The sequence below is a fragment of the Gracilinanus agilis genome, chromosome 3 (genome assembly GCF_016433145.1).
Source record: "Gracilinanus agilis isolate LMUSP501 chromosome 3, AgileGrace, whole genome shotgun sequence".
Classification (NCBI taxonomy): Eukaryota; Metazoa; Chordata; class Mammalia; order Didelphimorphia; family Didelphidae; genus Gracilinanus; species Gracilinanus agilis.
In genome coordinates, this window is record NC_058132.1 from 588,454,126 (window position 1) to 588,469,645 (window position 15,520).

At 38.4% G+C, this 15,520-nt stretch overlaps 1 protein-coding gene across 1 annotated transcript; it reads right to left on the reverse strand.

Annotated features, from left to right (window-relative positions):
* Positions 1–5,721: 5,721 nt before the first annotated feature.
* Positions 5,722–6,617, reverse strand: LOC123241879 (60S ribosomal protein L6-like). Its single transcript, XM_044669381.1, is given in 2 exon segments — positions 5,722–6,584; positions 6,587–6,617. Coding segments are annotated over 2 exon segments (894 nt in total).
* Positions 6,618–15,520: the final 8,903 nt, after the last annotated feature.

Consider the following 15,520-nt stretch of genomic DNA (forward strand, 5'->3'; position numbering starts at 1 on the left):
TTGTACACAGTTGTCCTTTTTGGAATTGGCTTTTTTGTTACAAAAGTTGCATAATCATAGAGCATTATTTGTTTTGTACAATGTTCATCTTATTCAGAGGTGGTAAAAACCTATCTTTTCAAGTGGTGAAGAGTCATTCTCACCTAGTGATCAAATATACTTAAGTGTCTAGACTTTTCAAACAATATGCCTTATATTTTGTTCCTCGTGTAGCTATTTAATAATTTTGTTAATAGTCATCATTAGTTTTTTTAACCTAAAAAAATTCTAGTTTATGGTAAGGAACCATTTGCAAAAATGTATCAACTGATTACCGAACCTTTTCCCTCCCTCAATACCTAAACATGTTTGTGGTTGATAATTCTCAGCGTTTTGAAAGCTGAATTTCTATGGAGTTGCATTTAATTGATTTCTGAATATGATGCGTTCTTCAGAAAAGATGATATAATACTTGGTTGATTGTAGTTGAAAAGTAATTCTTATGTTCACAGATTTAGAACAAAAGATGGCTTTGGAGATAAGGCCAGCCTCATCATTTTATCTCTTTATGAATGAAACGAATGAAACATTTTATTGGTAAAATTTAGATACATTAAAAAAATAAGTGGAAAACCCTTATAAAAAGGGTTAAAAAGATGAACACATAAAATAGTAAACATTTTTTGCTATGTAGAAATTAATGTGTATTGTTTACCTATGAATGAGCAGCTAGATGGCACAGCAGAGAAAGAGCACCAGGCCTGGAGGAAAGAAGCATTCAAATCTATCCTTAGACACTTACTACCTTGTGTGACCCTGGGCAAGTCACTTAACCTCATTTACTTATTTCTTCATCTATAAAATGGACTTGAGAAGAAAATGACAAAAATCATTCTAGTATCTTTGTCAAGAATACCTCAAATGGGACTACAAAGTAGGTACAACAACGAGCTACATATTTAACTGAAAATGTGTTTGGTCCACAAGTAAAACAAATTCATAATATGTACATGACATTAATTTCCATGTATTGTCACTTCAGCTTTAAATTTATATCAGTAAAGAAGACAAGCACTTCGTATTTGCTTCCCTTAAAGATTTAAGATTTAGATGGCCAATGCCTAATAATTCAAAGATGATTTCGAAATAAATATTCAGATCAGTAATGGCTTCAGATTTTAAATAGGCCAAGTAAATTGGAGACTTTTGTTTTACTTCTCAGGCTGGAAAGAATAGATATTTTGGATCTAAGATCTAATATATATATATACATATATACATATATAAACAGTTATATATAATACAAATATACAATTTGTTTAGACTTCTAGAAAAGTTAAGGGGCTAACGTCGATTAGCTCTTTTTGGTAGAATGGGAATTGTTTCTAGAAGTGAGGTAAGTAGCACAAGTAGGCAAATTAGAGTGCTGCTTTTTATGTTTTAAGGGGCAGTTTCTTCCAATCATTTTTGTCCTTCCTGTCATCTTCCTAGCAGGTATTTACTGGTTAAAATCTTTGGTAACACATCTGTATGAAGCTGAAAGATTTCTGATCCTTTGGCAATATTTGATAAATTTTCTGCTTCCCTGTTTATAGGACTAAGTGGCTAGATATTGAGCAGAGTTAATGGCCTTGGCCTGGAGCACCAGAGATTAATGCTCAGTGTCCTGGGAGAGCTCTCATGAATACCTGGGTGCAGCCCAGGGCTGGCGAGACCTTGCTCCCCCTGTCCTTCATCCTATCCAAACCCTCTCCTTTTATCAATGAGGTAACCAAGAAGTTAAGAGACTTGCCAAGGCCATACATCTAGTGTCTGAGACAGGATTCAAACCCAAGTCCTTGACTTCAAGCCTAGCACTTTCCACTCTATGATATCGCCCCTGTGCTAGAAGACATAATCCACTGAAGATAGAACAAGAAGAAAAAGATTTTACAAATCTCTTCTGTATGATGACCTTGTTTTCTGAAATTAAAAAATAGCAAATGTGGCCTAATAAAAAATATTTTTTCATTGCTTTATTAAATATATACTTTAATTAAAATTGAGCGCTTCAGAGGGTGTAGTGAGGAGCCCAGGACTTGAAGGCAGAAGAACTACGTTCAAATCCCTGCTACATCACTATAGACTTAAATAGGGTACCTGAAATCTTGGAGCCACTCATATGGTTAGAAGAGTTCCCCATTGCGCAAGAATTTTGTGAGGATAACAGTTCAGATGATCTAGGATGGTTTCTGTGTTCCCGTACTCCAGCCCTGCCAAGATACACTGTAGAAGAAGATGCTGAAGCCAGGCAGAATGAGCCAAGCAAAAGTCTTAAGAAGTAGGTAAAGGCTTTTCTGTCAAGAAATTATTGTTTATTCCTTAGATAGAATGGAACTCAGGAGATCAATTTATGACTTCTGTGCACGGCACAGTCCTGGGCTTTAGGGATACAGAGACAAGATGAAGCAGTCTCTGCTAGGTCAGATATCCCTCCACCTTCCTATCACAAATCCTGGGGAATGGGTTGTTTGGAAAGAGAGAGACTCGAGGAACTTGTGGTATTTGTTTGGTACTAGAAAAGGCAGTCTTTTTTGCTTAGGAAGGCAGTTTTTGGTTCTGGAGAGCTTAAAGAGGGACCCAGAAATCGGAGATTGCCCTTTTTCATCATGGAACTTACATATTTGTTGAACTGATGGATATAGTGGTTTTGATCTTGGAGTTTTGTGTTTCTCTTACAGCTCCAAAGGAGAAGAGTTTCTAGGGGATAGTTGAGGTCTTAAGCCCTCCCCCTACCTCCCAACACATACCACAAATTCCCTCGCAATCACTAAATCTCCAATTTGGGAGGCACCTTGGAGGCCATCTAATCTAGCCTACACTTAACATGGAATTCTGGTGTTCGTTGACTTTTACTTCCATAGATTAATAAGATCTGTGATCCAATTTTGTATGGGGAGGGGACTTAAAAAGGAGAAAGAAAAAAGGCAGATGGCTTGCAATACATTTTTAAAGGTTACTTTTTGCATTTTGTTTTTTAATATTAGTCATTTCTGAATATATACTCTTTCACTTCATGATATATTTTTGTGATGTAGTTGGCTGTGAAGACAAGATGACAAATACAGACTTCTAAATACCAAATACCTGGGCACCCAAGACTTCACGGCAAAGAAAGTGCCAAGCTTTGTTGCTAGAGGAACTTCTTCCAGGGGCACCTTATGCCAGTGAAAGTACACGTATAGACCCTTCCCCTAATTGTAGAATTGTTTTCAATGAGCACTTTGGTTTTACTTGCTGTACTGACATATTTTTGTATGGATTTAACTCGAAATCAGAATCCTTTAAAGGCTAATTCAAGCCATAACTGAAGTGAACACTCATCCCACAGGGATTTCCTTTGCATTCTTGGATCTTCTCATGTCCTTAATGAGCTTCTTCTATCCACTTAGTGCCTATATTGTGAGGTAGTGGGATGTGGCAGATAGAATTCTGGTTGGATTTACTCCAATGCAATAAGCATTTATTAAGTGCCTACAATATGCTACATGCTAAGAATACAAAAATAAAGTTTTTTAAAGAACACTGGCACCCTGAATCGGAGATTCCTATCCTGCTTTATATACTAGCTTTGTGGCCCTAGGCAACTCACTTCACCCTTCTGAGCCTTGGTTTCTTTATCTGTAAAATGGGCACCATTACAAAACCTACTTACAAGGTTATGAGGCTCAAATGAGATATATGTAAAGTGCTTTGAAAACCTTAAAACACTGAATTAGCATTGTATGGTCTAAGTGGGTAGAGAGAGGGCCCCAAGGTAAGGAAAATCTGAGTTCAAATCTTGCCTATGACATCCATAGACTTTAGGATCCTGGACCAGTCTTTTAGTCTTAAGGGATTCCGGCAACTTCTATCATAAATCACCAAGAAACTGAAGTTCTGTGTTTTGTCCTCATTAGGAACTCACTACCCTTGATGAAATCACAGGTCTTATCAGAAAAATACAATTTTTATTATACTGTAAACTGATTTGCAGTGTACACAAATAAGATGGTATATGCCTTGAGGGCTGGACACAACAGATATTTGTTGACCCGACTTTCCCAAGATTTTAGGTACTGACTCATAGATAATTTGGAGTGATAATTACTGTCCTGTTACTTTTAAGTAGTCAGCCCATTGTTTCCCCACTAGGGGGCAAACTTTACAACTCCAAAGTATTTTTTGACAAGGAATATGGCTTTTTTCTTTTTTAAAAAAAGTTATTTGTTTTTTGTTTCATTAAATTTCTGAAGTGTGTCCCTTCTTCCTCACACTAGAGAGGGCATCATTTGACCAAAAAAAAAAAAAAGCATATATATAAAAAACAATGTCATGGATGTAGATGTTTCTATGTTTTGGTTCTTTCTCTGGAGGCTGGACGTTCAGGAATAGATTTTCTTAAACAGCCTCAGTTGGCCTATGATATTTAATAAATTAGAAACAAATTTCAATAGTTCAAGAAACAACTTTTTTATTGGTAACATGTTCCTTGTCCTTTATACTTTATGCATTCTGGTTCCTTTGTAATTTTCTGGTTCAGTCTGCAATGTGTAAAATTTTAAATTAATATCCAATAACTCCAAGTATTATATTTTATAAGATTTATTAGTAATCACTTGAAGTAGAAGAAATACAAGAATAAAAGTAAAAACCAGAGTAAGGCCATGTGAGTAAAATTCTCCTGGCTGGCACTCACCCAACCACCACAGCCACCTTCCCGGGAGCAGAGAGAGAGGGCGGAGCTACACAAAACTTATATCTTCCCCCACGTTAATATGTTAAGGCAGATATGTAAATGGGATGCTGGGAGAGAGAGTCCTGGGGAGCAAATTCTAATTACACAAATGGAAATAGAGAACAGATGATAAATCAGCTACATATATTGTCTCTCAGCCTGTGTGCTCCCTATTTATCTCTGATCACGCCACTTCTATTGTGGTGAGCCCCAGGGAAAGCTTAACCCACACTCTGAACATCTATCCTGGCTTATCTTCCTCCTGGATCAGTCCAGCTACTCTCACCTGAGCTGAAGAAGACTTTGACCGAGGAAAAGCAACTGCTTCACTACCCCCCGCAGACAGGGAAACTGCATGACTATGTTGCCCTAGACTTGGAGCAGATGATGGCCACTGCGGTTCTCGCTCTTCTCTGTGAACTTTCTGGTGATTGGGTCATTGCTGTTGTCATGGAGAGGTTCAGATGTCCAGCATCTCTCAGTCATCTTTTTTAAGTGTATAGAATCTTTGGGTAAACAGAATTGTCTTCAACTCAATCACAAAGTATGACCAACTGGCAAACATCTATGTGTGAACGCCATATTGTTTGATGGCCCTGTGATGTTCCTGAGCATGGCTGACAAGATGTACTACAATGTCAGAAGCCAAGGAGGAAAAGGGTAACTAGAAGGAAAGAGTGCTTTACTGGGTGGTAGATGCAGCAAAAATCAGAGGTGGTTGGGGGAAAAAGGCCATTGGATTTAGAACACGGATAACTTGGAAATAGTTTTTTCAGTGGATTGATATAATGGGAAGTCAGATGGCAAGGAAGTGAGGCATGAGTGGGGACGTATAGGAGAAAGAGAATTGAGATTTAGTAGAATGAAAATGAATATCCTCATTTCTAGCATAATGGTGAAGCCAAAAGCTATCTTCAGCTATCACAGGGGAAGAATTTTTGAAAAAATGGATGCTATTTGTTTATGTCCATTAATTTTTTTTTTAGCTATTCCAAATATTTTAATAAGAGTTCTTTGCAAGGCATTTTAAACACCAGTTTGTGAGGGAAAACTCCATTGGAGAGAGAGAATACAGAACGCAGGTAGCCCCGGAGCTGAGGAATTTTCTTGATCTTGGGCAGGATCTGAGAGTCCACGGCTTTCTGATCAGTCTTACGCTGCTCTGTGATCTCATATTTCTCTTTTTCTGTGTTAAAAATCTCTCCTTCTTGGTGTTTAGGTTTACGCAGCCTCTTCTTCTTGAAGTAAGCATCAGTAAGATGATTTGGAATTTTTACACCAGAAAGGTTAACCTTAGTAGAGGTGGCAATGACAAATTTCTGATGGGTCCTTCGCAGAGGAACACGGTTGATGGTCAAAGGCCCTGTGACCAGTAGCAAGCCACTTGCCAACTGCTTCAGGAAAACCACTCGCTTGCCCCTGTGGTGGCCAGTGAGCATGATCAGAACTGTTCCTGGGGTAATGCTAGACCGGAGTCGCCTAACATGCTGGCTGAAGGGCTTTTTCCCGTGACTTAGCAGCTTTCTAGGCACATCCTCAGTAGGATAATACCTAGGCATTTTCCGAATCTTTACCACACGGGTTCCTCCATTTTTATCACCACCAACTGGTTTTGAGATAGTAGCAGGAACCTTCTCTTTCTTCTTCCTTTCAATTCTGGTTTTTGGTGCAGCATATTTCCTCTTGTACATAGCTCGCCGGGAATACATGGCAGACCTTGAGTACCTGCCAATCCCTCGAGCCAGAACTGGGTTCCGGCTGCAATGCTTTCGAGGCTTTTTCACCACCTTTTCAGCCATATCTTCCTTTTTGTTCTTCCTTTCCTTCTTTTCCTTTTTGACCTTTTTTCCTTTTGGTCCTTCTGGGTATTTTTATCCGCCATCTTGAGAGACGGGAAAGAGCTATGTCCATTAATTTTTGCATTTACTTACCACCTCTCCCTATCCCCTGTAAGAAATAAAAGGGATATAAAAGGATAGATTTTAAAATATTAGGGTTTTAAAAGATTTATTAATAGCCATTAGAAAAATGAAGCCACATGCTTGTTAAGAGTCAGTTTAGAGGCAGCTGAGTAGCTCAGTGGATTGAGAGTCAGGCCTAGAGACGGGATGTCCTAGGTTCAAAGCCAGCCTCAGACATTTCCCAGCTGGGTGACCCTGGGCAAGTCACTTGACCCCCATTGCCCACCCTTACCACTCTTCCACCTATAAGCCAATACACAGAAGTTAAGGGTTTAAAAAAAAAAAAAGTCAGTTTAAAATACGTGGGCCCTTTTACTTCTTCCTCCCATCCTGGCTCTGCTCCAAATCACCTAAGAGGAAATACCAATCCAGGCACTCACTATTTATCCTTCTGTTTACATTATTATGTAACTGTCTTACATCACCACATAAGACAGGAAGCCAGTTGGATCATGGGAAATGTAGTTTGAAAGAGCCCTAAATGTCCACAAGAAGTTTAGATCAGGGACCTCAAAATTAGTTCAAGGACTCCCAAATTTCCAATATCACACCCCAAATATTGATTTTGGCCTTTGGGTAGATCATTATGTATTTCTTGAAATTGAGAAATTCATAGGAATCTTAGTCATCAAGCCACATTTCCAGTCTTATTTGGCTCCAGTCCTCTTTCAGACCCTTGAATTTCTGAGACTAAAAAAATTACCCACCTGCCAGAGCTGAAGAAATCTAGGTAGCTTCTTCATGTTGAACAGTGGTTCCCAAACTTTTTTGGCCTACCATCCCCTTTCCAGAAAAAAATATTACTTAGCGCCCCGGGAAATTAATTTTTTAAAATTCTAATAGCAATTAATAGGAAAGATAAATGCACCTGTGGCCATCACCACTCTCCTGGATCACTGCAGCACCCACCAGGGGGCGGTGGTGCCCACTTTGGGAATCACTGATGTAGAATCAAGCTAAGCTCATAGGTAGCAGAGGAAACCTCTTGATTCAAGTTGTTTTCTTGGACTTTTGGGTAATAGGGAGCTCTGCCCTGAATCATGTTTCCATTGGAAAGAGATGGTCTTAATACTCATTGATTTTGATTCTTCAGAGGAAAAAAAACTGCAATTAAAAAGTCTATCATGTTACCTTCCTCTAGGAAACCATAGAAACCAGGAAACAGTTATTCTTCCATTTCTGAGTTTGTTTGTTTTTAAAATTTGAGATCTGTCATCTTTTTTTCAGAGTATCCTGTTTTATAGGAATTTTATCTTCTAAGTTTCGGGCACAAGACCTACCTCAGACACATTGACTATATGACCCTGGACAAGTCACAACTTCTTGGACAAGACAAATAGCAGTTTGAATGGACTAAATAGTACTCAGAAATTTCTCAGTTGTCTCTTGCAACTCTCTATAACTAATTGGCAAAATAGGTGCAAATTTGTATTGTCAGAGGAAATTTTCTTATCGAATTCTTTTGTCAATAAATCATGTCCAGAGTTTTTTAAAAAGTCTCTTATTTGCCTAACTTGTTTTCCTTTTAATTTCATCTTTAATAGCTCCAATGTCTACCATAAATTCTGCTCCAATTTCCATTCTTATTTCTTCTTTTAACTTTTCTTCAGAACTTTAATTTCTCATCTGAACCATTCCAGTGTTTCTTCTTCCTCTTTTTATTATTTCTGAGCATTCTGGAGAATTTATCATCCTATTTTCTTTTCCACTGCAGAAAGGTATTCAGATCACTATCCTTTACTACAATATTTATACATTGTGTTATGTTCTTGTCTAGAATGTTTTTCATTTTCTCTTCTCTCAGATCCTCATTGTTGGTTTATCTGTTTGAAGATCATCTTTCTCTCTCCCCCAATTCACCCCTTCCTGTGCCTTCTTGCTTTCTATCCTTTCTCTTCTATTTTAAGAAGCTCTTCCAGAATTCCTCATTCTTTGACTTTCTTCTATGCTACCATATTTTTTCTTGGATTCTGACCATGACCGCTAGATATCTTCAATGACTTGCACTGAGTTGGAGGAGAAGTCTGGCTAAAACTCTCAAATTCTAGACAGACACGAACAGATGGATTTTATACCCCATTTTTTCCCTTGGGGAAATATCTTCTGCTCTAACTAGCTTCCTATAGCTGAGTCAGTTCTTCTGCCCCAGTTATTGATTTTCTCCATTTTTGGATTGGTTCATGCTCTCCTGTTAAGTAAGGGTTGCATTTTAGCCGCTGTCAAGAGGTGACAGAGATCACCACAAAATTGAAGCTCATGACCATTGGTCATGCCCAATCTGGTTCTGGTGAGTGGTTATTTCAAAAGATTTCTCCACTTTTAGATGGGAGTGTTTCTTCTTTTGTGCATTTCTCATGGTTTTGAGGAAGGGGGTGTTGATACTTTTACTGAGTAACAAACATTCACTGATATCTTCCTAGAAATCTAGGCTAGTTATTCGTGAAGGCAGTGAGAGTGAGAGGTGATTCGAAGTGGGAAGTGTCAAAGTTGTATCAAGAGAGAAGAAATAAAAGGGACAAAAAAAGTTTACTAAAAAGATCAGAGAAAAGAGGCAAAGGAGGCAGAGTAAAGGGGAAAGCATTGATCTAGATTTGAATCTTATTTCTACCTTGGGCATACCATATCACTTCACCTGGGGCTTCATTTTCTTCATCTATTAAATGAGAATTGGAGTAGATGACCCCCAAGGTTCTTTTTGGTTTTAGAAATTATGATATTTTATGGCATAGCTTCTAATCCTTCTATTCATTACTTTTTCTTTTTTAAAAAAAATCAGCCTTGGTACCCTTTCTTATCCCTACTTACCATCCTTTCTGTCCATCTGATTGGAGGGTAGAGTCATGAACTCCCAAATTCCCATTTTAGGAGGGAGCTCAGCTCCTAATATTTCCTCTTCTTTTCTCATCTGGCTGCATTACTGTGGGACTTCTCTGACTTTTCCCACTATGTACCAGGAAGCTCATTACTGGCAAACTTCATTCATCCTGCAAATTTTACTGCCTTTTCACCAGCAGAATACTACACATGGTAAAAGCTGCTGTGTTGGTTTGTGTCATTTATCCGAGTCCCCTCTTCCTAGGCTCAAAGCATCTCAGTGGTAGGAATTCTGAGTTCAATAAAGAGGTGACTTGAACCTTTAAAAATAGCAGCACAATTTAGTCCATCCAAACTGCTATTTGTCTTGGCAACTCTGCATGTGTGAATCTGGCTGTGGGAGTTGTGTGTCTGTTCTGTTGAATGTGGACAGTGTTTATCCTGTGTGTATCTGCAGAGAGGGCTGCCTATTTACACACATTTGTTCTACCATATGTTTCACTCTCCCATTTCAATCTGCAAACTTCGCCACAATATTTTTATGGTAACCAAATTTTCGAATTTCAAGGTGATTCCCCAAATTCCACTTGAAACTCCAGCATCTAAGCTGACATTGCATTAATAAAAATAAAGCCTCCAGAACAAGGGAAGCCATAGTCCTTCATATATTGTGCCCTGGTCAAACCAGTGCTGGGTTCAGTTCTTGGAATTTTATTATTATTATTTGGTATCATATTTTTAAAAGGATGTTGATAAACTGAGTGTGTCTAAAAGAGAAAGACCTTAATGGGAGAAATCATGCCTACCAATCAGTCAGCTATTTTAAAAAATGCCTGCTAGATCCTTGGCACTGTGCTACGCACTTGGAAAATATTCTAATAATCAAAAGAATCTGAAATCTCATTGATATGGGAATTCTCTCCAAACATATAGATCACATGCCATCCATGCTTGCCTATCCTTAACTCTCTTTCCATTCTTCCTTCTTTCTTCCCCCTTCTCCTCCTCACAAAGGGATATTAACTTTGAAGCAGAGCAAAAAAACAAAATAAAACACACAGACACACACACACACACACACACACACATATATATATATATATATTCCCCCTCCCGAACATCTCAAGGCCACATTCTTCTCTAATACACCTTGGTTTCTGAGGAGTATCAGTTTAAATTTAGTTTAATCACACAGCTAGGAAGAATCTAAGGTCAGATTTGAACCCAAGACCTCATGGTCCAAGCCAAGCTGTCTATCCACTAAGCCATCTAGCTGCAACCCACCCCCCCTTCATCTTTGATCCCATTCTATCTTGTCTTCTCCAACACATCATCTTTACTCCTTCTCCTTTTTCCCAGTGTCTTCCTGTCTCCTGGTTGCTTCTCTGCTGCCTATAAACCCACCCATGTCTCCCCCACCCTTAGAAACCCATCACTTGGTTCAAACATCCCTGCTAGTTATCATTCTATATCTCCCCTCCCTTGTGTGGCTACACTTGAGAAAACTATTTCTCTCAGTTGCTCTCTTTCTCCTTTCCTCTCCCTAGATTTCTTCCCCCACTAAATGAGAAGGCAAGAAAAACAAAATCTATTATCAATATATATAGGCATGCCAAACAAATTTCTGCATTAGCCATGTTCCAGAAAGAAAGAAAAAGTGAAAAGAAAGAGAACAAAATAGCCTCACTCTACCCTTTGAGTCCATTGGTCCTCCATCTGGAGGTAAATAACATTTTATAATTAGTCCTTTGGAACTGTGGTAGGTTGTTGTGCTGATTAATTAGCATTTCTAAGTCTTTCACGGTTGATTATCTTTACAATATTGCCATCATTGTGTAGATGTTCTGGTTCTGCTCACTTCACTTTGCATCCGTTCGTACAGATCTTCCTAGGTTTTTCTGAAACCATCTCCTCCATTATTTCTTACAGGACCACAGCTTGTTCAACCATCTCCCCACTGATGGGCATTCCCTCAGTTTCCATTTTTTGCCACCATAAGAGCTGCCATAAATATTTTTGTGCATATGAAATCCTTTCTTTCTTTCTTTGGTCTTCTCTATTTATAGCTCATGGTAGAGATCTGTTAGGTCAGAGGATGTACACAGTTTGATAGCTTTGGGGTATAATTCCAAATTGCTTTCCAGAATGGTTAGACTAATTCACAGATCCACTAACAGTGTTATTAGTGAGCCTATATTCTCATTTACCTCCATCATTTGTCATTTTCTTTTTCTTTTTTTTTTTGGCCATCTTATCCAACCTAATAGGTATGAGGTGGTACTTCAGAGTTGTTTTAATTTGCATTTTACTAATTATGACTGACTTAGAGCATCTTTTATATGATTATCGAGATCTTGGATTTCTTCCTTCCCAAACTGCTTATTCATATCCTTCAACAATTTGCCAGTTTGAGATAACAATATTTTCAAATGCATAAAATAAATGTCGATGGTGTCTCATATTCTGGAATCCGTGTTCCTGACAACAACTTTATTCCTTGGTCTAGCAGCCATTCATTACTCCATTCATACCAAGGATTATGAAGGCTGTCCATTCTAAGGCATGTTGAATTCTGGGCAAGACATTCTTTGTCCACTTGGTATTTCTTGTGTAGTCAGACAAGCCAAACCACTTTGACTGATTTTAAATCTCTTCCTAGAGGCTCCGAACTGTCTTGGGCTTGACGTATTCAGCATGATGTCATCAGAAAACTGGATTATTTGGAGGTCCTTCACTACCTGTAGGGAATCTCTTATAGTCTCTGACCTGGAGCTCTTCTATCACAACAGCTGACACTGGACAAAGGTTCCTCTTCTTGTTTTATGCCTCATCCTATATTTATGATCAGAGGGTCATTGAAGAGGATTATTTCTTTTGTCTTTTTTAACCTTTACCTTCCATCTTAGAATTTTAGAGTTTTCTTCATAGGTTTTTTGAATTATAAGATCCAATTATATTGTCTCCCTTTTTTCTCTCCACACTCCTGGAGAGAGTATGCAATTTGATTGGGGTTATACATGTGTTATCATACAAAATATATTTCTATATTGTTCCTTGTTGTAAGAGAATACTCATATAAAACCAAAACCCCCAAATAAAAAACACAAATAAACTAAAATGAAAAATGGCATACTTGATCTGCCCTCTGGCTCCAACAGTTGTTTCTCTGGAAGTGGAGAGCATTCTTTGTCCAGAGCCCTTCAGAATTGTCCTGGACCATTGTATTATTGAAAATAGCAAAGTCTTTCATAGTTCCTGATCCTGGTACAGATGGTTTGCACCTCTGCAAGAGATCCTGGGTAGCAAATTCAATGGAGGCAATTTATTGAGTGAAGAGTTCTTGGAAAAGTCACATTATAAAGAGTGATAGATGATAGATTTGCAAACCTCTTGATGATATTGGATACTATAGATAACTAAAGCTGAAACTTCAGTGGGGTGAGGGAATAGTCCTGTTTGGACAGAGAGAAAGAAAATAATTATAGGATACTTGCTTCTAGCGTTCTCTAGATCTGTTTCCAGGCTTTGAATGAATGAATGAATGAATAAATAGTAGATCCTTGAGGTCAATGATTATATTTTATTGTTATACCCTGAAGCATGTAGCAGCACAGGGATTGCACACTGCAAGAGCCCAATAAATATTTAAAAATTTTATTCTGCTTCAAACAAGTCTCTTGTCCTCTCCATAGTCCATTTTTCTCATCTGTAAAATGGAAATAATAATAATTGTACCACCTACTTTACAGGCTTCATACAAGGATGAAATGAGATATTAAATTCATTTAAAAAGCCAAGATACAACATATATATGTGTATATATATATGCATAAAATATTATTTGGAATAGGAGGCAACCCCCACCAATATCCAAAAAGGAAAAAAAGAAAAACAATAATACCTACTGATATTTGGAAATAATTGAAACCTGTTGTTGGAAACTAGATAGTTTAGGGAATTTGGTAATGGGATATGGAGCCTTTCATCCTGAGGTCACTGGTTCATATCCTCCAGGGTTTGTAGAAATTGAGAAGTTTTCCAGTAGAAAACTGCTCTGGAAAGGGAAAGAAATGAAATGGAGAGGGAACTTAGGGTAGAAATGAATAACAAAATTAGTATAATTGCACCAATTATCAAACTGACTTAGGGCAGGAACTAGTGTCATAAGGGAAGCTGTAGATTGGAGACAGGGTGCCTTGGAATGAGGGAAGATATCCAGGAATGTTGACATTTCACACTCAGAAACCTGTATTTCTCCCAGAAACCCAATTCCTTGGTCTACATGCCTTCATTCCTTCTTTTGACAATTTTTTTAAACCCTTACCTTCTGTCTTAGAATCAGTCACTAAGTATTGATTCCAAGGCAGAAGAGCATTAAATGTTAAGCAATTGGGGTCAAGTGGCTCACCCAGGTTTGCACAGCTAAAAAGAGTCTGAGGTCATATTTGAATCCCAGATCTCCCATCTCCAGGTCTGGCTCTCTGTCCCCTGAATCATTTCACTGCCTTGCATTTGACAATTTATCAAAGGTCTTTCCTATGCAAGGTACTGTGTCAGGAATCATACAAGTTACGAAATACGTAAGACCTTGTCCTTACTTTCTAAGAGTCATTCTGGGGATGTTGGGGGCAGAAGAGAGGCAGAATGGGGCAGTGAAGAGTCCAGTGTCACCCTGCTGAGAAATAGGTCAAACAGTCACTGCATTTGATTTCCACAATTGTTATACTGGGGAAATTAGACTAAAATGAACATCAAACATTTCCATGAAATAAAAACATGGCAGCCCAAAGGAAAAGGTGTCACATGCTTTTTTTTCTTGGTGGATGGATTTGGTGATGATAGGTTATGGCTAGTAGTTGGGGACTTGATCTTGCAGTCAATAAGACAGGAGTTCAAGTCCTGCCTTTGGCCCATACTGGTTGTTACCAACCCCTTCCTGAGAGGCTCTTCTCAACCCTGGACCCATCCATAGGGTCCCTGGACTAGGTTTGGTCCTGCGGGAGCTTGCTCTCCAATAAGAAAGGCAATGGTACCTTTATCATAGTCTTTGACTCATTACACACCCACTCCATTATTCTGGGGACAATTTTCTTAAAGTTTAGTTTTAGGACCATAGGTAGGGTCTTCCCAAAAGAGATGAGTGGAAAACCCAGTGTATAATATAGGAGTGGTATTTTATTTCCAACATATAAACACAATGTTAAAGATAAAACACAAGCATACATTCAAACACTGCTAAGTTCTTAGTACTGTTATATTTCTCCCAGGAAGACGATTCTTAAATCTCATAAGAAACATAAAGCAGTTTGTGGGATTATCGTCTTGAATATAGCCATTGTTCTATTTCACCTTGTCTCTGAGCTGTCATCTCCAAGTCCTTGTCTGCTGGCTACCCAGACTGGGCAGGGGCTTTCTTTTCTGATGCAGGAACTTATCTGGCTGCCACTCACATCACTGATGGACCCAGGATTTGCAGATTTCTTCAACTGGTTTGTGATTACCTTATGGTTCTGAATGATGTGAGATAAGGTAGAGAAAGAAGAAGGCACTCTTGGTCAATGGCCTAGACTTTTTTTTTTTTAATTTTTAATTTTTAGAAAAATTTTCCATGGTTACAAAATTCATCTTTTTACTTTACCCTTCACCCCCTCAACACTCCCCCCTGGAAGTGAACTCGCACTTCCACTGGTTTTAACATGTGTGGTCAGTCAAGACTTATTTACATATTATTGATAGTTTCATTGGTGTGGTCCTTTCAGGTCTACATCCCCAATCATGTCCTCATCAACCCATGTGTTCAAGCAGTTGTTTTTCTTCTGTGTTTCCTCTCCTGTACTTCTTCCTCTGAATGTGGATAGCGTTCTTTACCATAAATCCCTCAGAATTATCCTGTGTCATTGCATTGCTGCTAGTACAGACGTCCATTACATTCGATTTTACCACAGTGTATCAGTCTCTGTGTACAATGTTCTTCTGGTTCTGCTCCTTTCACTCTGCATCAGTTCCTGGA